This window comes from Leptosomus discolor, chromosome 1 (genome assembly GCF_034619465.1).
Source record: "Leptosomus discolor isolate bLepDis1 chromosome 1, bLepDis1.hap2, whole genome shotgun sequence".
Taxonomy (NCBI): Eukaryota; Metazoa; Chordata; class Aves; order Leptosomiformes; family Leptosomidae; genus Leptosomus; species Leptosomus discolor.
Genome location: NC_141391.1, coordinates 19,084,370 through 19,108,125, shown reverse-complemented (window position 1 = coordinate 19,108,125; position 23,756 = coordinate 19,084,370). Strand labels below are relative to the sequence as shown.

General features: G+C 42.9%; 1 protein-coding gene across 2 annotated transcripts in view; it reads left to right on the top strand.

Annotated features, from left to right (window-relative positions):
- The window catches only part of ARHGAP20 (Rho GTPase activating protein 20), a 62,539-nt gene extending 40,781 nt beyond the window's left edge, over positions 1-21,758 (top strand). For both annotated transcript variants that reach the window (XM_086481797.1, XM_086481796.1), the window contains exons 7-15: positions 359-436; positions 5,478-5,544; positions 7,421-7,603; positions 12,165-12,343; positions 15,681-15,842; positions 17,270-17,379; positions 18,328-18,517; positions 19,004-19,115; positions 20,698-21,758. In XM_086481797.1, coding sequence (XP_086337923.1) covers positions 359-436; positions 5,478-5,544; positions 7,421-7,603; positions 12,165-12,343; positions 15,681-15,842; positions 17,270-17,379; positions 18,328-18,517; positions 19,004-19,115; positions 20,698-21,758 — 2,142 coding nt within the window. The remainder of the gene's footprint in view (positions 1-358; positions 437-5,477; positions 5,545-7,420; positions 7,604-12,164; positions 12,344-15,680; positions 15,843-17,269; positions 17,380-18,327; positions 18,518-19,003; positions 19,116-20,697) is intronic.
- The last annotated feature ends 1,998 nt before the right edge of the window (positions 21,759-23,756 follow it).

Genomic DNA, 23,756 nt, shown 5'->3' with positions numbered 1-23,756 from the left:
TTAATCAAACTATTACATTTCCCTTATGCAGTGTCTGAAGTGCAGTTAGTGGCTGTGTCTTTTTGCATATTTTAATGTGGAGGTCTTGTCCCCAGTAATCATGGCACTTTGCCTTCTGATGGAGCTATTGGGGAAGCAGGGAGCAAATACAGAAAGTGTGTGACAAAGCAGAGGAGTCAAACCTCAGTCTCAGACAGCTGTATCTTTATGTAGTATAGCTTATTTATCAAGTGAAATTTTAACAGGATGTTCTTAATTTTTCCAACAATGAATTATGCAGAGCTATTGCACTTCAGATACTCTTTGCGAATCCGAATTTTTAATGCCACTTTCCTCTTCTCCTTTTTTCTGTTCACAGTCAAAAACCCTAAGTGTAACCAATGTTGATACAGCAAATGATGTAATTCTGATGGCCCTGCAGCAGTTGGGAATTAATGTAAGTCCTTGCACTAGTTTTAATGAGTCTTTTTGTAGTCACTTCTAATAATCAAATCTTCTCTTGCACTTTTTCCAAGTTTTAGGATATGAACATTAATTAAATCCTTTATTATAGCAATTCAGTGTTGAAATGAAGCAAAAAAGTGCCTCGTTAACATATAGACCTCCAGAGGTCATCAAGCGCCTTAAAAGTTTTGATTAAGTCTCTCATCCCTGTAAGGGATCTGTCATGTTTGAAGTTACTTTAAACCTGTTTTGTTGATGCCTAAGAGGAGATATCTTGGCACAAGAAGTGAGAGTTTGTTACAGCTCCTTTTGCATGCTTCAGTGTGAACAGGAAACCTACTGACCTACTTGTTAGTTGGTTTCAAAATGTGCAAACATGCGTGATCAGCTGTGTCCCCAGATTACAAGCACTGCTCTCAAGTGTCCAAATCAGACACTCTAAATATCCACGGACCTTTAGTGTTACGTGAGATACAAATGTGACAGAGTGATTGCACAGAATCTGAATGCACCCAATTTAATCAATGTCCTGAAACTGTTTTGGGAAAAGGCTTTTACAGGACTTCATAGAATCATAGAATACCAGGTTGGAAGGGACCTCAAGGATCATCTGGTCCAACCTTTCCTGGCACAAGCACAATCTAGACAAGGTGACCCAGCACCCTGTTCAGTGGAATTGAATCTTGAAACTGTCCAATGTTGGGGAATCCACCACTCCCCTGGGGAGATTATTCCAATGGCTGATTGTTCTCATTGTGAAAAATTTTTCTCTTTTGTCCAGTTGGAGTCTCCCCAGAATAACTTGTACCCATTACCATTTCTTTGTCGCCACCCTTTAAATACTGGAACATGGTGATAAGGTCTTCCCTACTCAAGGCTGAACAAACTGATTTCTCTCAGCCTTGCCTCATGTGACATGCTTCCCAGTCCTTTGATCAGCTTTGTGGACCCTCTCTGGACCCTCTCCAGCCTGTTCACATCTTTTTTATATAGTGGGGACCAAAACTGAATTCCAGGTGTGGCCTGATAAGCGCTGAGTAGAGTGGGATGATGACCTCTTTAGTTCTGCTGGTGATGCCCTTGTTGATGCAACCCAGCATCCTGTTGGCTTTCTTTGCCGCAGCAGCACACTGTTCACTCATACTGAGCTTGTTGTCCACGAGGACCCCCAGGTCCCTTTCAACAGAATTTATCTCCAGCCACGTAGATCCCAGCCTATGCTGTACTCCTGGATTATGTTTTCCCAGGTGCAAGACCTTGCACTTGTCCTTGTTGAACTTCATAAGGTTCTTGTTAGCCCACTCTTCCAGCCTATCCGGGTCTTTCTGCAGAGTGGCTCTCCCTTCCAGAGTGTCTGCTTCCCCCCTCAGTTTGGTATCATCAGCAAACTTCATCAGGGTACACTTGATCTCATCATCCAGATCATGTATGAAGATATTAAACAGCATTGGGCCCAATATCAATCCCTGGGGGACCCCACTTGTGACAGGTTGTGAGTTTGAAAAAGAGCTATTTGCCACCCCCCTCTGTGTGCAGCCTGTCAGCCAGTTCCCCACCCAGCACAGGGACCACTTGTCTAGACCATAACTCATCAGTTATGAGGTGATAATGCAGGATAGTGCACCCAGTAGATGCAGCAGTTCCTAGTATAGCAAGTACTGCCTCAACTGGCTCCCTTTGCTCTAAACCAAACAAGGTAGTGCCTCAGTTGCAGTAACAAATCAGTGCCAGGGACAAGAATTCTGTCTCCCTTACTCTGTTTCTGTCATTGTTTCACAATGATTCTGGCCAACAACAATGGTCATAGAAGCTCCTGGATGACAGCTTTTTAACTGGTCTGTCAGTCTGCTGTTTGGATTACAAGATTTTCTTAAATGTCCTTCTCCTGATATATATGTCGATCTCATGACATGGAATCTGACAAGTCTTTCCTTACCGCAGCCCTGAGTGTAAAGAATGAAATATGACCAAAATGCCACTCTTGTGTTTCCCTGGGGCTTCTGGAGACCCGCAGCAAAAGTTGGAGTAACTTCAGAATTTGCCTTCCCTAGATGCATCATCCCGAATTGATATAGGCTTTTAATGCATCCAGGGGCCTATTTGGCTAACTTGGTATTTCTCAGGCACAGCAATTTCTGTCTGGCCATGTTGATGTGGCTCAGACATCCCATTTACACCAGGGCTGGGGCTCTGGCCTGGGATCAGGATCCAGCAGTCTGTCCAATTAAGGTAGCTCTGGAGTTGGTGGAGGGTCTGCAAGATAGAAAGGATAAAATGCGAGTTAAAATTAGCATTTTAATTTCAGATTGTCTCCCCTAGTCTGCACCAAAAATCAAGAGACTATGCTATATTACAACTGCAAGTCTTTATTATGATGTGCTTCATTTTAACCCATTTTATGGTTGTCATTTGCACTTCCACATTTTGTGTATAGAAAAAACAGGGAAATGATAGTATTGGAAGAGAATATTTTGTTAGAGATGATCAGGAGGAGGAGCTGGATGGGTTTCAGCTTTGTGTTCTTTTGTATGTATCACAATCAACCCTTTCCTCCACATTTTTATTTCGAGTAGAGAAAGAATGAAAGCCATCTGAGAGATATAAAATTTTGCTTACAGAATTATTTGTGCAAGTAATATACTACATTTTTTCACTGCATCTTCATAGCATAAAGCCTTTTTCATTAGAGCCATATCATAAGATTAGCAATAAAATCAAACCAGCTAAATAAATTAAGCTGTAGCCTGTGTATTGTTCTGTTCTTTATTGTAGCCTGTAGGATTGTTCTGACTGTGAGGAAGCTTTTCCTTATATTCTGTCTCGAGGTTTTTTATTTATGTCCAGAGAGAACCACTTGAGAGGAGCTCTACGACTTTTCAATGGCAATTATAAAAACTAGATTTCACATGTTGTGTGATTAATGGGGCTATTACTTTGGCTGAGTTCACTCTGGTTTAACACATCAGGGTTTTTCCCTCTGTGGTTTCTCTGGTAAAATGACAACTAGTTCGTGCAAAATGGCATTGATCATCTGCTCCAAATTATCAAGAGGGGCAGAAAGAAGGGCCTTGGGTTTCCCAGCTCCGTTAAGTACACTCGCTGATTTTTCTGGGACAGTCTCATTTATACTGACAAATGACCTCATAAAGCCCATTGAGGACGTTTGCAATTGAGAGATGAGCAGTCTGCCTCCTGAAACTGCACTTCCTAGCTCTTCCCCTTCCCCTGCTTCCCCTTCACAGCAACGAACCCTTCCATATATATATTTAAAAGGAAAAGTAAATACCCTTTCTTGTGCTCCTCAGCTGTATTTATTTGCTCCTGGCTGCTTGCCCTGAGGCATGAGAGGTGTCTCCAAAGCCTATTTATTTTCCTTCTGCCCCCTGCTAGCTAACTTAACAGCAGTGCTAATATGGGCCAGAAAGCTCTGTCAGTCAGAGAGCAAACTGCAAAGGCTTTATGGGGTGTATTAGCATTACACTGGCTGCGTGCGGCAAGTAGAATGAGTCTCGAGTCTCGAGAGCTTTGGGGACACTGAGTGAATGTCCAGACAAGGCAGGATAGTAGGCAAATCTGTTTAAAAGGAGGTAGGATTTAATTTTAGAACTAAATAAATACTATCATGAGGTATTTATCACCTTTTGTAGCCAGAAAGCTTTCAGATTTTAATTATCTTGATTTAGCAGTGTCACTGAAAAGGGATTTAAGGTGTAATAGATCACTCTTCATACAGTGTATTTATCTACTTGCTATTACCTTTTGTCCTGAGTGTGGTTTATATTCAATGTCATTCTTTTTATTGCTATTGTCTCATTGTCATACCTGAAATAATGTACTATTCTCCTTCTTCAGTTAAACTGCAACATTGACTTGTATATTTATGCTAAAGGTGATATTTAGAATTTGCTTTCAAATCAGCAGTTTTACACATCTTTTCCCAAAGATATTCACATTCTCCAGTCCTCTGGAAATTTTCTCCTTTGATGTAAATTTATCCTTTTCACTGTAAATTTTAAAAGAGGGCTTAGCAGTCTTAAAGCACCATCCAGCACTCCCAAGCCCTTCCACACAAAAGGGCTGCACAAAAGGGCCCACAACAGCTCTACAAGGAGATCTTGGTGCAGCGTTGAAGTGCCAGGAGCCACTTGGGTGCCATCCTTGCCTTGGAATCGTCAGCACAGGCACAGGTCTCAGGCGAAGGTGCTCCTGTCCTGCTCTCCAGTGCAGGCCACGGGGTGCTGTTGACTGGCGAGCCTGAGCTCCTTCTGCTTGCAGGGGACATAGAGAAGCTGGGGGGATGGTGGAGCAGAGGTCTCAGGTGTGAGGCTGGGGGTTCCTGTGTGCCAGAGCATGTCCCGGAGGATGGGATTACCCTGGTACTCAGGACAGAGCTGAAGGGTCACCGCTGTCCACTAAATGCTCTGCAGCAGGTCTCTGCTTTGTGCTGCTTATCTGTAATCTCTCCAGACGATCAGACCTGTCTCTCCTTGGGGGGCTGGGTGCTGCTCAGTGCTGGTAGGGAGAAGTGGGGCACAGAGGTGCTGGGGGACAGGACCAGCACCCAGGGCCAGAGGTTCCCTCCATGCTGGGGTCTGCCTTATTTCCAGCCTTCTGGGAGTGGGGAGGCACATGGGTTGGGGACTGACTCAGCCACATGGCATGGGGGGCTGGCATGGCTAACCTGTTGGTCTGGCCTCAAAAGCAATCCTGAGTCCTGGCAGGCTGTGAACTCTATCCCTCTGCTTCCAGGAGCAGTGAAAGAACTGGGGCAAATCTACCCCTTTTCCTTCAGAAATGACAGGCTCCAGCTCCTCTCACTGCTCAGAGCTGGACCCTGGTCACATAAACCGCATTGCACATGACAGGCACAATTCAGAAGATTTGCTGGTGGCACATTTGGGCACTGCAAAAGTGAAGGAAGTTCCTTTGATCCCACTGGCAAGGTGCAGATTGTCCTCATATTATGAGAAACCTAACACGAACTTGTTCTTAATTAATGGCTGACAAACTTATCCTTAATTTTGGTTTTAAAGGGCTCTGAAAAAGACTACAAGCTCTGGGTGATTTCAGGAAGAGAAGATGCTCCTTACCCTCTTATTGGTAAGTTCTTGACATGGTTTTGTTTTTCAACATTCACTCAGTTTTTAGTGCTGAAGGAAGCAAGAAATACAGAGAAGATTGAAATGCAGTTTCCTCTTTTGTTTTGTTTTGTTTTTCCCATTTTGTCTCTTACTTCCCTGTCACGCAAGTTTGCCTATTTGGGGAGCTAGTCAGATGCTGATCCTTTTTATTTCTGCCCCAATTTTGCTGCATGAGTCTCAGTCTTTCTACAGAGTTAGCCTCTCCACTCACTCACTTGCTTTCCTGGAGCTGGTCCAGCTTTACCATATTTCTTCCTGTACTTCCATAGCATTGTTTACTCCCCTCCTCAGTAAAACTCAGCAGAGTTTTGAGAAATGTTCTCTTCTTCTACAACTCAAGTCAACTGATTCAAGAGGTCCTTTCCAATCCTGTATTTCTCGTACTGGCTGACAGCTCCCCTCTGATTAGGAGCAGATTATTGCTTGTTCACTTTCTAAAATACTTTTCAAAACGTTTCCTCTTCAGGAATCAACCCAAAGCTCAGAAAAGATTGGATGGAGTGGTTTGATTTTGGCCCATGATTCACTGAGAACAAATCCCTTCCTGTTATTAAGAAACTTTCCATGTAGAAGCCCAGCATTACTTGTGCTATATAAGAGTTCACAGATGATTAGAACAAGAAAAATGGGTGGATTTTCTCTTTTCCTCCTGCAAATCTAACCCTAGTAAATCTTAACATTCCTTCTTAAAGCAGCCTTAGCTACAAATGCTTTGCTGGAGTCAGACAACATTAATATTTATAAAATGTCTAACTTGTGCACCATATTGACAGTGCAAAATGTTTTGTCTTTGAAACATACCACACTTTGTCTTTTTGACTATTATGTGTAGCTTCTTCAGGTAAAATCACAGCCATGGTTTTAAATATAGAACCAGAGAATGCAGAAATGGGAAAAGCCTTTCTAGTTGACTGACTCTCACTGGAAATTCAGTTTACGATCTTTGGAAAAGGACAATCTGGTATTAAACTGATGCTGTTATTGATGTTTATGCAAAATTTTATCAGATAAGACCAGCTTTTGTGGTAGGTAGGCATAAGAAGCAGAGTTTGACTGTGCTTTGGCTTCACACTAGCTATTATCTCAAATAACGTTTCTTCCGCTATCAGTGTTGAAGTCTAAGTGCAAATTAACTAAAGCCTCTAAACATTGCATCCATGTTTAATATATTTCAACTGCCAGGTCTTTAGACAAGACCAAAAAATATCTTTCTACTGGCATTTTTGAAAGCTCCTCCGGAAATTAATTGCCTCTGTGTAGTCCCCAAAGATGCTGGTTGATGCCAAGCATAGCTCATTTGCATTAGCCCTGTGATTAACGTTTCCTTCCTGTTTCAGTCTCAGACAGGAACCATAATTGTGCCTCATTTGACTGAGTTCATGGCTGTTGCATGGAGAGGGAGGGAAGGTCACTTTCACAATGGATTTTTTGGTTTTGCATGCTCAACAAAAATCTCATTTCTTGCCTGAACCATATGAGCAACCAGTACCATACCTAAACTTTTGATGTCACAAGTAAAGCAGTAGGAAGAATAGACACTGAATTCAGAAACAGTCACATGTATTTTTTCTGGTGGGCTTTTATGTGATACATCTGTAATAGGTCTGGTTTTACTCTTATGTCTCTTTAAGTGAGACTGAAAACACAGTAACCCTGTATCTGCCAGTGTATGATTTATGCCAGTGTAAATATGCAGAGAAGCATCAATTCTGAGATTACTGAGAGAGAAAGTGCTGCAGGCCAGCACACAAAATCTGCTTTTCCTCTAAGGCAGATGGAGTTTTGCAAGTCTCCAGTCAATCCAACACAGATTATTATGATTTCTCTTTGAACAGGACATGAATATCCCTTCGGAATTAAAATGAGCCACATTCGCGACGCTATGCCCCATGGATCAAAGCACTGTGCCTGCCCCAGGCAGCTTCAGGGGTCCTTCTTGACGGAGCAGCTGCCCCAGGAGCTGCAGTGCCAGTTTGTGCTGAAGCCAAGCCGCCTGGCTGTGTGCCAGCAGCTGAACGGTACGTGTCCCGTTCACCCCAGCTTCATTCACCCACAGACCGGCCACCTCCCTGGCTCTGCTATAGAAGGCAAATGGGCTGGGATGGGGGGGCAGCGGAAAGCGAAGAGGAGCATGCAGCTGCACCTTCCAGCTGCACGGAGGATTTTGCAACGTAGCTCTCTCCCTGATTTGAGTGTGCTGTTGTATATGTGTCATCTTTGTAAGGTACATTTTGACAAGCTGCCTGTCAAATGGTTTTTCTAAAACCAGCAAAAGAAAGACAAGGTCTCTCCCCTGCAATTTTTTGTAAGTCTATTAGCTGAGCTTCTCTCTGCAGCTCTTACTGTGCTCTGAAGCAAGGCAGAGTGGTTTTACAGTTCAGGAGTCAAGGCTTGACTTCAGCACAGAGTTCCCAGGCAACGTTTGGCAGCATCCTTTATCTCAACAAGGTACTTAGGACTACACACCTGCCTTAGTGGAACCCTCACGTGGCAAAGCCTAGGCATGTACTTAAGTACCTAGATGAAGTGAGCAAATACAACTTCTTTGTTTCAGTTCTCTTTGAGTAAAATGAAGACACTAATATTTTCTTCTGCCTTTGGCCTTGATGCTGCAAAAATATGAGCACCTGCTCTCTGTTTCGCACTCTGTTGTCAGTGACACAATGGCTGCTCACTGCTCATGAGTAAACAAACAAGGAGATCTTTACAGGATTGGGGCATTGGACTAAAAAATCTGTAGGGCAAGGATGCATCCCATGATGTGTTTTTATTGTGCTTGACACACTGGCATACTCAGCTCAGTTAGGAACTCTGCCCTACTTCACTATTAATGATCTTATAATAATAAAAGTAACATGCGTACTGTTATCCTGTGCACTCCCCAAGAGCTAAGATCTCCTACAATGTATGAATAAAGCCCATTTGTAACGTTTTTAGAAATTAAATATAGCAAGGCTATACCAGTGTCTATTACAAAATATTCCGGAAATTGATTGCATTTTATATAAATTAATTTCCTTTCCACATGCCTTCATCCCCCCCTTCCCAGAAATTTGTATCATATATTACTTCATGGCATATTTTAAGAATGAGGCAATCTAGCAAAGGGGTGTAATTAGGTTTACAGGCCCCACTTGGCAGCTGACGTTGACTGGCAAGAGAAAATAGAAATGCAAATCAGGCCTGTAAAGTTCTAATGCAGATGTGTTGTCATCGGTGCTGTGCAAGCCGCGGGAGGGGAGGTGAGGCTGGCTGTGGGGCAGCCTGCAAGTCTTGCACAGGGGCTGCGCTAAGTGGGAGAAGGAGGCTTTTAGTCCATTCACCTTTCCTGCTTTCATCAGATAAAACTTTTGAAGTGATGTATAGGTCTGGCTGCTTGCAAAGCACATTATCTTGCATACAGGGCTAGTCATTGTGCTCTTCCTAACTCCTTCTCACCTACTTTGATTTTGGAAAATGGTGAAGGGTACCTGTGTGCAAGCCAAGGCTATGATCTGGCTTTGGACTCATCTTCTCAGCAAGCCACAGTCTGTGTTGTTGTTAGGTAACCACTAGGCACACTACCACATACAGAGCAAATTTACAGGGAACAGAGTCTGTAACCCTGCATTTCATGGCACACACGCTGTGCTATCCTCCCTCCCATCATTTCCCTGTGCTGATACTGCTGTGCTGGACGTGCTGTCCCTTCTGGAAGCAGCAAGGGGTAGCTGCCCAGTTGTACCAGCGTGCACCATGGTTAGGCAGTGTTGTAGGTGTTGACAGGCAGACATGACTGACAACTGGCCGTGATGTCAAATAAGTAGCGGTGTTGACACCAACTGTGGTGGTGGAGTTGCATCAGCTGTCCTGGCAGGACAGTTAAAAAAAGTACAGAAGAATTTACTGCGTGGAAGAACTGGAGTGTTTCTGTTGCCTCTCCTGCAGCCTTTCAGCATGTAACCGGAATGGTCACCTACCAGTCAAACATAGCCATTAAGTAATGCTCATCAGTACACATCTAAAAAGCATTGTAAATACTGATTTGCTTAAAGTTTAACTTGAAAGAACTGATGGCTGTCAGTGACTAGTCTGTAATCCAAATTATTATTTAATCATCTGTTAAAAGAGAAAGCAAAATTTCAACAAGTTGGTCTCAATACAGAAAAGAGGTCTTTGAAATCTGTTTGACAGTTAGGGGTTTGATCAGAAAGGGTGCTATGTTGTTAAATAGATCTGAGGTTTTATTTAGAAGTTTCTGATTAGTTTGCAAGAAGAGGAAATGCCACTTGCATGGCTGGGGCACTACCTATGAATAGAAATTGCCTGCATGTAAAATGTGAGCAGAACAGATGACTGCTGTGAGCTCTGAGCAAGATCTACAACCAATGAAGTATTGTTTTTATTCTGATTCTGTCCCAGAATAATCCACCAGAGCAAGGCCCTGATGTTTTTGTATGGAAGTACTTCTGCAGAGCAATAATTGGCATCTGTCTTGGCTGAGAGGAGGCTGGGCTTCTCCTAGTGTTGTAATCTTGCACAGGTTCAAGAGAAGAAAGTGTACATCCTCCCCTTCTCATCTGCTCTTTACCTTAAGAATTCTCAACCTCCTTAGAAAAGGGGATATGAAAAGGATGAGTTTTCCTGTTGTTCAGTGAATGTTAGTTTTGTGACATGGCAGTTTGTAGCTGGACTCTAGTTATTGGTTTCTGCCCTGGTATGTTGAAGAACACTGATTAAGATTTCCTTCCTGTCCCAGGAGAGAACTGCAATTAATCACAATTACCCCTTGCTCACATTGTCAGTTTGAGCCACGGCTTTTAAGAGTGGAGCAAATAGCGAGAAACTAAGAAAAGTTCCAAATTTTAAGACTGCCTTTTTTTTTCCACTTCTGCTAGTCCTTATTCTCCAAAATAGCATCTCTCCTTAATTTTTACTTCCACTGATATCTACAGGGTTGCCAGAAGAAAACACCAATATGTATTTGCTGTTGTGTGAATAGAACTCCAAGTGAAGCAAATAATATTCATGTGCTAATATCCAGCTCATCTGAAAGAAAAAAAAGTAACTTTGAAAGTTATAGGTTAGTTATGTTCTCCCAAAATATGACGTGTTAAGTAAAGCCTTAGACACTGCCAAGCTTATATTTCAGTAATCTTTGGACTGCTTAAAATGTATATCCTCCTTATTAATTTTTATGAAAATAATTTTTCATCAGGCTTTCACATTCATATGTTCACATTTTGAGTTAAACTGTAACTTTTCATCCCATAAGCCTCTAATGAAAAGACTTCCACCCATTCCCAAAGGGAGCATTATCTCCTAGAATGGAATGGTGTATAGAAAAAATCACTATTTGGGCTAAAAAACAAATGTAGTAAAATATAGGAGAGGAAAATCTGATATTATGCCACAATCCTTACTTCTGCAAACCTTGCTTCTACCCTCTGCCCTCCACAACAACAGAAAGCAAAATGTTTGACCAGGTGGAAGAACCAGCTAATAGAAAGGTGCATAGGGTTGTCAAGCAACTAAATGCTGGCTACTGACTAAACTGACTTTGCTTTTGTCCATTAGGAGCGTACTTGGTAGAGTAGGGTTGATGGTTGGACTCGATGATCTCAAAGGTCTTTTCCAACCTGAATGATTCTATGATTCTATGAAATCAAAGCTGACTGACTTTGAAAACACCTAGAAAAGGAATAAAATATCAGAGTAAGTTTTTCCCAGTTAGCATTTTCATCATAAACAGTCTCAACCCACCCTTAGCAGTAGTCCGTGCTGTTAAGAAGACTTTACACTGGCTGATGTTGAGAAAGGTCATATGAAAACCACCCTTTTTGTATCCCAGTGCCAGTATTTCCTTCTCTATACACCACAGATAAGAGCTTCAGTTAATGGTGTTCTTTACATTGAAATAAATGAAGACAAACAGAGCCCATCAGTGTGTTGGCATCATGCTGAAATGCCATCTGGAAGGCGTTGATTAAAGGGCAGACACCGTCCCTGAGCCATGGTCAGCAAATGCTTGGAGTGAGGACACGAATGGTGTGCTTGCTTTGCGGAGAAGAGAGCAAAGGCAGAAACTTTTCCTGGTCTGAAAACACCTCAACCCATTAGTTGATTCTTGGGTGTTACTTGTGGGGAGAGCGGGTGCTCTCCTGCAAAGCCAGGGGACCTAGGATGCCTCCGGACAGCAAGCCAAGGCAAGGGCAGTGGTGTTTATGTATTATTGTTTTCCAAAGAAGGTCTGTGGTTTCACACCTGTGGGTGGGAAATGAGTTAGTTAACACAGTCCAGCTCAGTGTGAAGTCAGTGGGCTGGGGTTTTCCATCCTGCACTTTGTGGTAAGTGCTGAGGCTGTGGTCACCAGTGCAGTGCAGATCCTGGTGATCCTCTTAAGAGCATGGGTAAGGCAGCACATTCTCCACACACACACGCACAGGTATGTGCATGGTGGATTAAGCTGAGCCGGATGCCAAGGAGCTGGTTGAGTTCATGACATTTTTTCCTTTAAAACCATAGCAACCACCGCAAAACAAATACTGGAATTAGAATTGAAATGCATTTCTTCTAATAAACACCTTTCTCTTTTCCCAGACTTAAGCCAAAAGTCATTTAAAAGGAAAAGATCTATCATAAATTGGGCTTTTTGGCGTGGCCCAGGCACTCACTTGGACAATGCACCCCTCTCCTCAACATCTGCTGCTCCTGGGAAGCTCTTTGGCCTCTTGCTAACAGCCATCTGTGAGGATGACAACCTGCCCAAGCCACTCTTGGTGAGTCCCAGGCTCAGGGCTGGCTCTTACAGCAGTGGAATTTCTTTGTGTAGTGAATGAGAACATGGGGACACTTTGTAAATGGGACACTGAAATTACCCAAGCAGAGAAACCAGAAGGAAACCTCATTTGTGGTTCTCAGCAAGAACTTTGGTTTTTAACATATGCTGTGGTCAGGCCTGGTTAATAACAAACAGCTTGAGAAATGCATGTGATCAGTCTGCTGCTCTGGGCTGGTTTTTCTTTATAGCCCGTGCTATAAGGCTGGTTCCCTAACCACAGAATCACAGAATCACAGAATGTTAGGGGTTGGGACCTCTGGAGATCATCTAGTCCAACCCCCCTGCCAAAGGAGGTTCTCCTAGAGCAGATTACACAGGATCATGTCTGGGTAGGTTTTAAATATCTCCAGGGAAGGAGACTCCACAGCCTCCCTGGGCAGCCTGTTCCAGTGCTCTGTCACCCTCAGAGTAAAGAAGTTTTTCCTCATGTTGAGGCGGAACTTCCTGCACTCCAGTTTGTGCCCGTTGCCCCTTGTCCTGTCGCTGGGCACCACTGAAAAGAGCCTGGCCCCATCCTCTTGACACCCACCCTTTAGATATTTGTAAGCATTGATAAGGTCCCCTCTTAGTCTTCTCTTCTCCAGGCTCTCAGCCTTTCCTCATAAGAGAGATGCTCCAGTCCCCTCATCATCTCTCACTAACCAGTCCTCACTTACACAGTGTAAATAAATGCCATGTTCACACATACTTTTTAAACTGCTTCAGAGATCTCTGTAAAATCTGCAGCTCAGTAAATGTGGCATCTGCTGTCCCATATAGACAGCCCACGCGTGCATACAGGTGCTACCTGCCCTTAAGCAGATGGTTTCAGAGTCTTTCTTGAAGGCATCCCGTGGCACACAAGCACTCTGGGTCCTCATTTTTGATCTGACAGCACCACTGCAAAAATAGATGGAAAGGCAGAGGCTGGAGGAGCATCTTTTCATTCTGTCTCAAGGGAGCACTAGTGCTGTGGGTGCTCTCAAAACTGGTGTAGGAACATGAAAAAGGTTGTCCTAGAGCCCATTCCTAGGCATAATTAAGGCAGATGTGTGGCATTTTTGGCCAGGACTGAAGGCTGCCCTGTTGTCAATGCAGCAACGTTTACAGAGTGGGAGGATTGGGCCCCTCATCCTGATAGCCTGACTTTCATCTGGAACAACTTGGCCAAACCCCACTGAAATCAGTGGGGTTACACCAGTTTACAGGAAGAGATGGTTTGGCTCCTAAGCTTGTGCTTGATGTGCTGCTTTATCACTGCCTGAATAGTGAATCATACCAGGACTTTTCAGGTCTTTTAACAGTGTGTGTTTGTTATTTTCTTTTGAGGGAAAAGTGTGCATTTTTATCATTTACATTATTTAAATAATCTCTCCAGAGATGGACTCTGTAAGAACCTGGTCCTTCATTCTCTCTGTTTGAGAGATGAGCCAGTGCTGCACTTCAGAAATGTCTCCAAAACATAAATATTAGTAAATTTTATCTGAAAAAAACAAGAGTTACTAAGCATAGAATCACAGCTTGGTGCTTTGCATCTTAAACACCGTGTTTATGCCACGAAATATAACTTTGATTTCATGCAGCATCTCTGGAGAATAGAATACTGCATCTGAGGGACTGTATAGGATTTACTTGCAAGAGAAGGAAAATATCAGGGGTGAATGCTGCAGGCAAGACTGATATCTCTGCTTCAGAGCCTCAAACTTGGTTTCACAGCTGAAGGGCTCTCTTTTAGCCATTGCCACACTGAATTGGCTTACACCATTAGCTTCATTCGTGTAATTTTGTCTGGGTTTACTACTTTAAGAGGGGCTTCCCAGTTTTATCTTGTGGGTATTTTATTCAAAATATATTTTCAAAGCATTTGTTCATGCGCTAAGATCCTGTGCTGTGGGACTCAGCCTGTTTTGACAGCAGACCTCTAAATCCCTGCAAAGAAAATGGAAATGCTGACATGAGTCCTACTGCCATGAAGGTGCTCCTCCTGCACTTACATGAATGCTCAGCTTTCAAGTTCTGCAAGAGCGAGAAAGAAATGTTAAAGAAGAAAAGTAAAAATAATAGTTTCCATTAGACTTACTTGCAGTGCTGTGTGTCAGGAAGACCTACCCCACAGCCCAGACAAGGAGAGTCACCAAACCCCACTGCTTGGCCATTACTGTTACAGTAACTCAGTTTAATGATGACAGACTCTCCCGCAGTGTCCCTTTTCTTGCCGTCTCTTTTGATAACTTGGTCCTCAGACCACTGTGCGCATCCACGCCATCCCAGAGACAGTCTGCACATGCTTCCCCTTTGGAAGAGATGAACATGACAAATTCCACATTGCTTGGAGCAGGCCTGGGAGAGGTGACCAGCATGTCTGAGAGACAATCACACAGAATTAAGCAGATGGAAAATACATACATACTACCTCAGGAGAGGCCTCTGATTTCAGCGTTTTCTTTTCTGCTTGTTTTCCTCTCATATTTAGCAGCAGAAATCAGGCTCTCCTGTTATTTTAGAAGCTAGGCAGGAATCTGCATGTTTTCCCTTTCCTTTTAAATGTCTCATGTAGTGAGCTGCCTACCTGTTTACTCCATTGCAGCCTCGTTGGCTTCAGAGGAGCCATAAGTCAAGCTTTAGCCTCCTCTGGGTGACCTTCTAGGTGGGAGCACCTTGGCCCAGCAGTGGTCCCACTAACAGCCCTGTGCTGCTTGCAGAGTACGATACCACTCACAAGAAGCAAAATGGGCAAAAATCTGACTCAGGTCAGAAGCAGGGATAGATATTAATAAACAAAGCACTTTCCAGCTGGATAAAAATCTCATTTTTTTCAGACATCAGGCATGGAACAGAAGTCTTCATCTCTGGTTGATGATAATATTGAACACACTGATGAGTAGTGAGGGTCTTGTATCATCCTGCAAACTGTTGTCTGGCTGAGGCCTCTGTCAGGTGCAGAGCTTTGCATTAGGTAGACCACTCTCCTTTTCCCATACCACAGTGTTTATATATTTAAAAGACTTGGCTAAAACTTGTGCAGGTCCTAGAAGATCATCCAGGAGGTTAGTGCTCAGCAGTGACAGCACAGTATTTCTAAGGGGATGTTTTCCAAAATCAGTGCCCCAGACCACAGCTTAGCTGTGCAATTTGGTGTGGCTTGGAGGGTGAGCCTTGACTTGGGTTTGATTTGTGAGCTTTTTTAGGACTCAGAGGTTTTCACCTCTGGCAGAAGTGGCAAAACTACATTTTAATGGCACTAGACAATAAAATGCATTTCTGAAAAAGCCTCACTGCCTTTTAATTTTGTTTAGGACATGCTTTCCCTCCTTTACCAAGAGGGCCCTTCCACCGAGGGTATTTTCAGACGCTCTGGAAGTGCAAAAACCTGCAAAGAGCTCAAGGAAAAGCTTGATTCAGGCGCTGAAGTGGACTTAGCTTGTGAATCCATTTTTGTGACAGCATCTTTGTTTAAGGTATGTGAAGAACATTCCTTCCCCCCTCTTTAGGTGAGAGGAGCGCAGATCCCGGGCACAAACAAACAAGTAGGACTTTTTCCCCAGGACAGACCCAAAGAGGCCTTGGTGGGTTGAATTAAGAAGAATGGGCTGGCGCATTAACACTGTGAGGATCTCCAAGGAAGGCTACCACTGATTTAGGATGGGGAAGAGGACTAGCCAGCTAGTTTTGAGGCCAGCTTTCCTGAGGTCTCAGCTACAATCTGGTCCTGTTGCTCTTTTTATCTCTGCTTGAAATCAGCGAAATACTAGAAAGGCAGGTTTGCAGACCTGTTTCCTTACTCATCAGTAACACCCTACACTACAGACCCTAGCGAGTGTATACTGTTGCCCAAAATATTTGGATTCATTTTTTCATGCATTATCTTTTCTTACAGACTTGTACATTAAAAACAGTGTTCCTTGTCCAAAAGCATCTCAAGCCTTCAATAAAATTTCAGCTACTAGGAGGATCAGCGTATTTCTTTTCACATTTTAGTACAGTGCATCTGTTTATGTGTAGCTTTTGCGTAAAAGAAATAGTAGTCTCCATTCTCAAGCAAGCACTGCTTCAGTGGAATATTTTTATTGTAGAAAGCCATTTCTCTTGCTCCCATGTGAGAGGTTTTCATGGATGAGACTTACACAATTACTTTCCTAATCATGGATTTAGTGCCCAGTGCATTTAGGGCGGGACAAGTGCACCATGCAAAGTGCTGGTATGCAATACTCATCCCATGGTAGCAGTTTCACTGAGGGGCAATTGCTTAGCATTTATAAGAGTTACCATGTAAGAGCAAATGTGTTATTCATGTGCATCATGGCTTCCCTTACCTGAGCTTGTTTGGGAAGCCAGGATTTGGTCTAGCTGCAAGTTGCAACAGTTTGTCCACCAGTGGTTGAGGTATTAGGAAACAAGAGCAGCAAGAGTATCCATCAGTAGTGTAAGTACTCCATTACCAAAAGGGATTGGTTAGGGGAAGGCAGGTAGGGGTGCCTTGGAGTGCTTGTGGTCTGGAGGCACTGGAGTTTGTCAGCTAAGGAGAAGAAACGGGGACTACAGATGAAGTTAAGTGATAAGTAAAGACAGACATTATGCAGCATCAAAATAACTGGTCCCACTGCAGATTTTTCAGTTCAGCAATAGCAAATGAAACATTCAAATACCTCTATTTTGACAAGAAAGGGTGAAGAAAGGGCAGGAAAATATTCACTTTAAGCATGATCCAAAGTACTTCTTTATCTCAGATGATTTGCTGCTGGGTTTGGTTGCTGTGTGGAACAAGATGCTTGTCAGCTAGTGCTGTCCTACTGATATATCGTCTTGTATCTGCATCTTATTCCAACTCCCTCCCGCGCTCTAGAACAGCTGTTCATGTGTTTTGTTCTCCTTTTCTCTTGATAAGGATTTTCTTCGCAACATCCCAGGCAGCATTTTGTCATCCCAGCTCTGTGATAAGTGGGTCTCTGTGATGGATCAAGGAAATAATGAAGAGAAGATAAGAAGCATCCAAAGGTAAAGTTATTTATATTCTTTGTAGTCTTTTCCTGTTAATTTGTATTCCAGAATGAAGAAACCCAAATATTCACCTTACAATTAAATTTTTAAAAAATAGATGCTAAAAATGTCTTTGTATGTGACAGAGCATTCAAACTTACGTATATACTTAAGCGATTGCCTGTATGGGATAATTTTCCAATTCTTTTCTATCCTAATTTTCTGCCTTTTGTGGATACCAGTGAATAAATTAAGTGTCCTTTCATGAAAAAAGAAAATCTTTGTAGTATTTATAAATATGCTGTCCAAGACCTGGATTTCTGCCTGATACCAAATCCAAAGTCATCCACACGGCACTTTAACATCCTGGGTGAAGGGGTAGCTGAAGCCAGTTCCTCATATATTCCCCCTCATTCATCTCAAATTTTAGTGACCATTTTGAAGCCGAGATGGAAGTGTGAATGAAATACTGGAGCATAGTGACAAGGGAAGCCTCCACCCTCGCAGGTGACATAAAACAGAAAGTGGGCAAAGTTTATGTCATGGGAAACAGAGCTGTGGTCACTAGCTGACCTCACGCATACTTACATACATGTATACTTATGGCAACTAGATGGCATGGAGAGACAGCTGAACTGTTTGGTTAAGTGAACAGTGAATTATCAGGCAACTTAGGTGAAATGCAGTTTCGTGCTATACATTGTACTCGGTTCATTAGTTTGACAGTGTAGTTTTAATTATGTGTTAGGGCGTTTTCTGTCCTCCCAGAAAACTGTTCAGAGATGTGTCACAGTGAGGGAAAGCAGCTGAGCAAGCACATTTCTTTGACACACTCCCTGGTTTAATTAGTGGACCATGTTACCCTGTTTCTGTATTTTCATTATCTTGACTCATGTGTATCTATGGAAAATAGTTTTATTTTGTCCAGTCACTAATTTGAAGAATTACATTTGTATATGTTTTCAGGTTAATAGACCAGCTCCCCAGAGCTAATGTTGTTCTCTTACGTTACATCTTTGGAGTACTGCATGGTATAGAGATGCGATCTGAAGAGAACCAGATGAATGCATTTAATCTGGCTATCTGCATTGCACCTAGCTTGCTCTGGCCTCCTGTTTCCTCCACTCCTGATATAGAAAGTGAATTTACGAAAAAGGTAAGAGACACTGCAATGTGGTAAAAAACCAAGCCATCCTTCATCCTGTTCAACTGGGCCATTGGTTACAAACGTGAAAACAGTCAGCACCTCTTCATATCAGGACTTGTCCTCTTAGCAGGGCTGCAGAAATGTTCAATGATCCCTTCTCTTAATCTGCCTGGAAGAAGGGGAGGGAGGTCATAAAGCAATGCCCAGTGTATTAGCAAAGTACTTCTCTCATCAAAAAGATCTCTGGTTGTCATGACCTCAAAAGAGGACAGAGTAGAAATGGAAAAGATGTATGCAAGGATGTATACTGGGAGATTTTAGCTGTGTCTGGCTGTTTTCCTCAGGCCCAGGAGGTCTGGAGAGGAGCTCCTGCCTGTCAGGGGGCTCATCGTGGATGGGCAGTTTGCTCCTATTCCTTATCCATATGGTGAGCTTGCCCTGAGTGGAATAATGGACAATCTGACAGGACATCTCTCTCCCATTGCTTTGTTGCAGATTTCTAGTCTGGTACAGTTCCTCACTGAGAATTGCTGCCGGATTTTTGGAGAGGAAATTACTTCCCTCTTTGGAGAAATACTGATGACGTGCAAGAGAGAGAACAGCTCAGGTAATACAGATGATGTTTTGATCCTGTTAGACAGCTAAAGTCAGCCAGGCAAAAAAATCTGGTATATTCCATGGAAGAATGCTGTTTGCTCTTCATGTGGTGTTCCCAGATACTGCTGTTCTCTTTCCTTTGCCCAAAGTGTTGGTGATATTCACTGATGCAACTTACCATAGACCTGGACCGTATCACAAAATGCTCTTCCAAAGAATCCCTTGCTCCTGTTCCAGTCATCTGAGACACTATGTTAAAAAAGGAGGGGAGGGGAAACAGAGAAAAAGAAAGAAAAAAATCTGGAGAAGGTTTCACCACAAGTTTAGAATTTCTGCCCCAGCCTCTGTTTTCCCAGAATGTCATTGATCAACACTGGGAAGTCAGTGATCCACAATGGTTATAATACAGCCGTCGCACCATTGTATTAGGGGTGAAAATGCCTATTCTTCATCATGAAAAGTGAGAGATCTCCAGTTTCAATGGGACATCCAGATTCTGCTACTAGCAGTGAAAAATCATGGAACTGGTGACTGAAAATGTCTGACAGACTAGTTGGCAGAGCAATCCAGAATAACATTAATGCTCTTTTTCTCTCCAACTCTGTGACAGTGTTGGTTTTGACTGGAGTTTTGAGTCTCTCCTTAAAATATTTCTAATGCAGCATTTCTATAAAATAAATTTTGGCACAGCTGGCCTGTACTGAAAGTGGGAATGGCGCTGCTCGGGCATGCCAGGCTGGCTCAGTGTGGCCATCCCAAACTCTTCATGCTCTGCCTCCAGTGAAATTTTGTGAAATCCAGTGAAATTTGGCCTACCTCCTCCCCAAGAGTGGAAGCACATGGGATCTGCTGTGCTGGGAGATGCTGGGACAGAGAGCTCAAACCCACAGAGGGTTATGGCAGCTGAACAAGTTTTCAGGCACGCACTGAGGCATGGTGACTGCCCATGCGTGAACTCTGTCTGCTGCAAATGTGAGGCAAATCAGCTTAGCACGGGCCAGAGCAAAAGACATTTAATGTAATTTCAATTATCGCATATACAGGATAGGGCCCACGTGTGCACTGCTCAGTGGAAATGAGCCTGTTTAAACTGAGACTAGAATATTCTTCATAGTGTTGCTCTTAAAAATACTGTATTTTCTGGAAGACCATAAAAATACAAAGCATGCCCTGTTTTCTTCATTTGTCTGAAAGAAGGGAAGAAAGGTTAAATATTGCTCTCAATATTCAATAGCAAAAAGAAAAATTCAATAAATTACTTATTCAATATACAGCATGTAAGTTATTGTTTACAGCTGGATTACCTACTACTAAAGTTCCCCACTTAAAAAAAACCACAACACAAAAAACCTAACCCTTATTTGTGCCATTATGCTGTTTCTTGACTGAACTGCAACTTAGCACTCATTTCAGTTTCTCCATTCAAAATTAGTAATTTTTTCTGAAATTATTGGCATTTCTGCTTGAAGAATCTTTAAAGGGCAAATGCTTCTGAAAGTTAAGGACAGTTGCCAAAAAAAAAAAAAAAAGCAGTTGCTTGTCAGCAGGGTGGTTCAGTCACTGCTGTGTTAACACTTGGTTTGTCCTTGCAGATGCTGCTTCTCTCCATCTGAATGACTCTTCCTACGACAGCCTGGAAAATGAGGCAAACGATGAAGCTGACTCTTCTTCTAGCGACTGGATTAAGAACCGAGACCAGGATAACAGGAGCAGGGAGTCTGTCTTCACTCTGAGCGACGGTGATGCGGAGCAGACGGAGGTGGATGAAATGCAAAGTAAAAGCAAATCAAAACAGTTGACAATTTCTGTTGATGTACACCATAAGTTTTCGTCACAAGAAAACTCCAAGAATGAGCCTCTCCGCTCCAGTGCACTGGGCTTCTCTTCAGCAGCTACCTCAGGCTCTCTCAAAACCTTGAGGAGGCACAGGCGCTCCTCAGAGCCCACAATTGGCCTCCTCGCCCCCAGCTTCGCCCGCGTTGGTGATGGTCATGAGAAGGCAACACGCAAAGCCAGCTGTGATGTTGTCCTGTCTCATGAAGATGAAGACTATCTCCGTCAGCTTCGGTCATTGCAGATGGAAGGGCAAAAGCTTATCAATCAGAGCTTGATTATAGGGATTAACATTGGTAAAAGTGACAACACAAACCAAAACATTGAAAAGAAAGACTTGTCCCATTGCCTTCTGCCTCCAACACCAGAGGGATTAAATATTTGCTCAGGATTTAGCTCTTCTAGCCTGTCTTCTCCTGGGACATCTCCGTCTGTGTCGTCGATGAGCTCTCTGGACAGTGCTTTCTCTCAGTTTTCAGACCAATCTGTGTTTACCCCAACTGAAACCTCCTCCCCTTTCGATAGCACTTTTCAGTCGCTAAAGAAACACGAAGACACTGCCACTGAAACGGCTGATGACTATTTGGTTACACCCACCAAGTTGCCACCATCTCCACAGCCTACCAACACTTTGGCTGAGGGGGGCTTGGTGGAGCCCAACAGCAGGCCAGCGCCCCTGAAGCCTACTGATGGAGTTGACAGCTATTTGATTAAGCCTGACATTCAGCCATTACCTCTGAAAGTCACAGGAAGAGACAGACTGCATGATCCAAGATCAAAGAGGAGGTCTAGAAGAGCATTACAGCAATCCAAAGTTTGAAGAGACTGACCAAAGCTTTTTTGCGGAGGAATCTTAACACTTAAAATAAACACCATAAAGAAAATGCCTTTGGTGTTAATGTGTGTTCATTTTAAGTTTAATATCCACGTTGTTCAAATTTAATTGAGCAGTCCCCAGATTCACAGGTTTTCTTTTTTTTGGGAAACCGTCTGAGTAGCGTTCCCACATAAAGCTTTGCAAGAACATTTGTAAGAATGATAAAAATTGCTAAAAAGCAAGAAAACAGAAATCTCCTGAAAATCCGGAAGGGTCCCAGGAGGTAACCAAGAGCAGCGCCCCTGTTCTCTGAGCCTGCCAGGGCAGCAGGTTACCTGCTGGGCCTCTCCCCTTGACCACTCGTGTGTTGAGCCTTGCGGATGTGAGTCCCAGTCCTTTGTGGTTTTGATGTAGCGTGCAAAGTCAGCATAGATTCCATAACTGTGGTATTATACTACTGTTCTGAAACTGATAGGTATTACCTTCATTGTCCTCCAAGGAGTAAGTGTATTGTTTTCTGTATGTTTATAAGGTATGTTTGATAGGTGTAGTTATTTCTTTCATGCTGCAAGAGAAAGAAAATGATAAGCTCAAAAATACGTAAAGAGATCCGCCGAAGCTTGTAACTAACACCTCGCAACTCTGTGTGTTTCATTTATTGTGCTTCGTTGGCTGTTCTGTTCGTGTTTCAGTTGTGAATAGTTTAACATTGCTGTAAATGGCATTATGTATTATTGCAAGCAGAACACATGTAATTTTATTATGCAGCATCTAAAACATCGTATAATATATTAAAAGTAATGCATTATCTAAATGCTTTGAGTTTGTATAATATATCCTGATAAATTTTGCTATTATATATGTTCTGAAAAAAATGTGTATTTTTGTACTTGCAAAAAACTGCTGCTAATTTTACGAGTTCTGTTTTGTTGTTACAGCACTGATATTGATGTGTATGCATTCAATGCTATATATTAAATATTATTTGTTATGTCATAAAGTCAATTTATATTCCGTGTAAATTTTTTTTAGGTGTCATTTGTACAAGCTGTTGCTGAAGCAAGTGTCCCAGTGATGCTACTGCGAATCTTGGGTGAGGAAGGACTGCAGCATTTTTCCTCCTCTTTGGGTGGCATCATTCATACTGTATGTTACCATCCTGGTGACTTCTGTAAATTTTAGTAATATTCAAACAGGAATTCCTACCCTTTTGCTCTTCATCTAGAGAGATAAGTGTGTTTTCACACAATGTGGAGGTGCAGGGAGATCTTTTTAGGAAGAAATTCTTCACTGTGAGGGTGGTGAGGCACTGGAAGAGGTTGCCCAGAGAAGCTGTGGCTGCCCCCTCCCTGGCAGTGTTCAAGGCCAGGCTGGATGGGGCTTTGAGCAACCTGGTCTGGTGGGAGGTGTCCTTGCCCATGGCAGGGGGTTGGAACTAGATGGTCTTTCAGGTCCCTTCTGACCCAAACTATTCTGTGATTATATGAATAGATATTAGGGTTGTGAGCAAGGAAAGGAGGGGAGCAAGACACTGGATGAGAACAAAATTTATTCTTTAATATTGGCAGTTATAGAGAAAGCAAGAAGGAACAGCAGGGCTAAACTAAACACATCTGGGGGTGTGTGCATGCGTACGCTGCTTCTGAAATGGCTTTGATTCATTCATTAGCTTTCCGTTGGCGAAAGCCCTCCCCCACTGTAGTTAATACTGCCCAGTGCTGGAGTTTCAGATCCTATTCTGCTTAACTATGCTCTCGTAAAGGTGCTTAGGCCCCTAAGTCACTACCCATTTCTGAAAAATGTAAATACTGTCTCGTGCACTAAGCTGTTTCCAAGTATTATCAGCATAAAAGGTTTTTAGCTCTTTATCAGACAGAATGGAGACCCTCCAGATTTGGCGGGGGGTGTGTGTGTGTGTGTGTGTCTGTTAACACAGTTAGACAAATTCCTTACTTGAAAATACAGAATCAGAGGGTTGTTATTTTGGGCTCTAATCCTGCA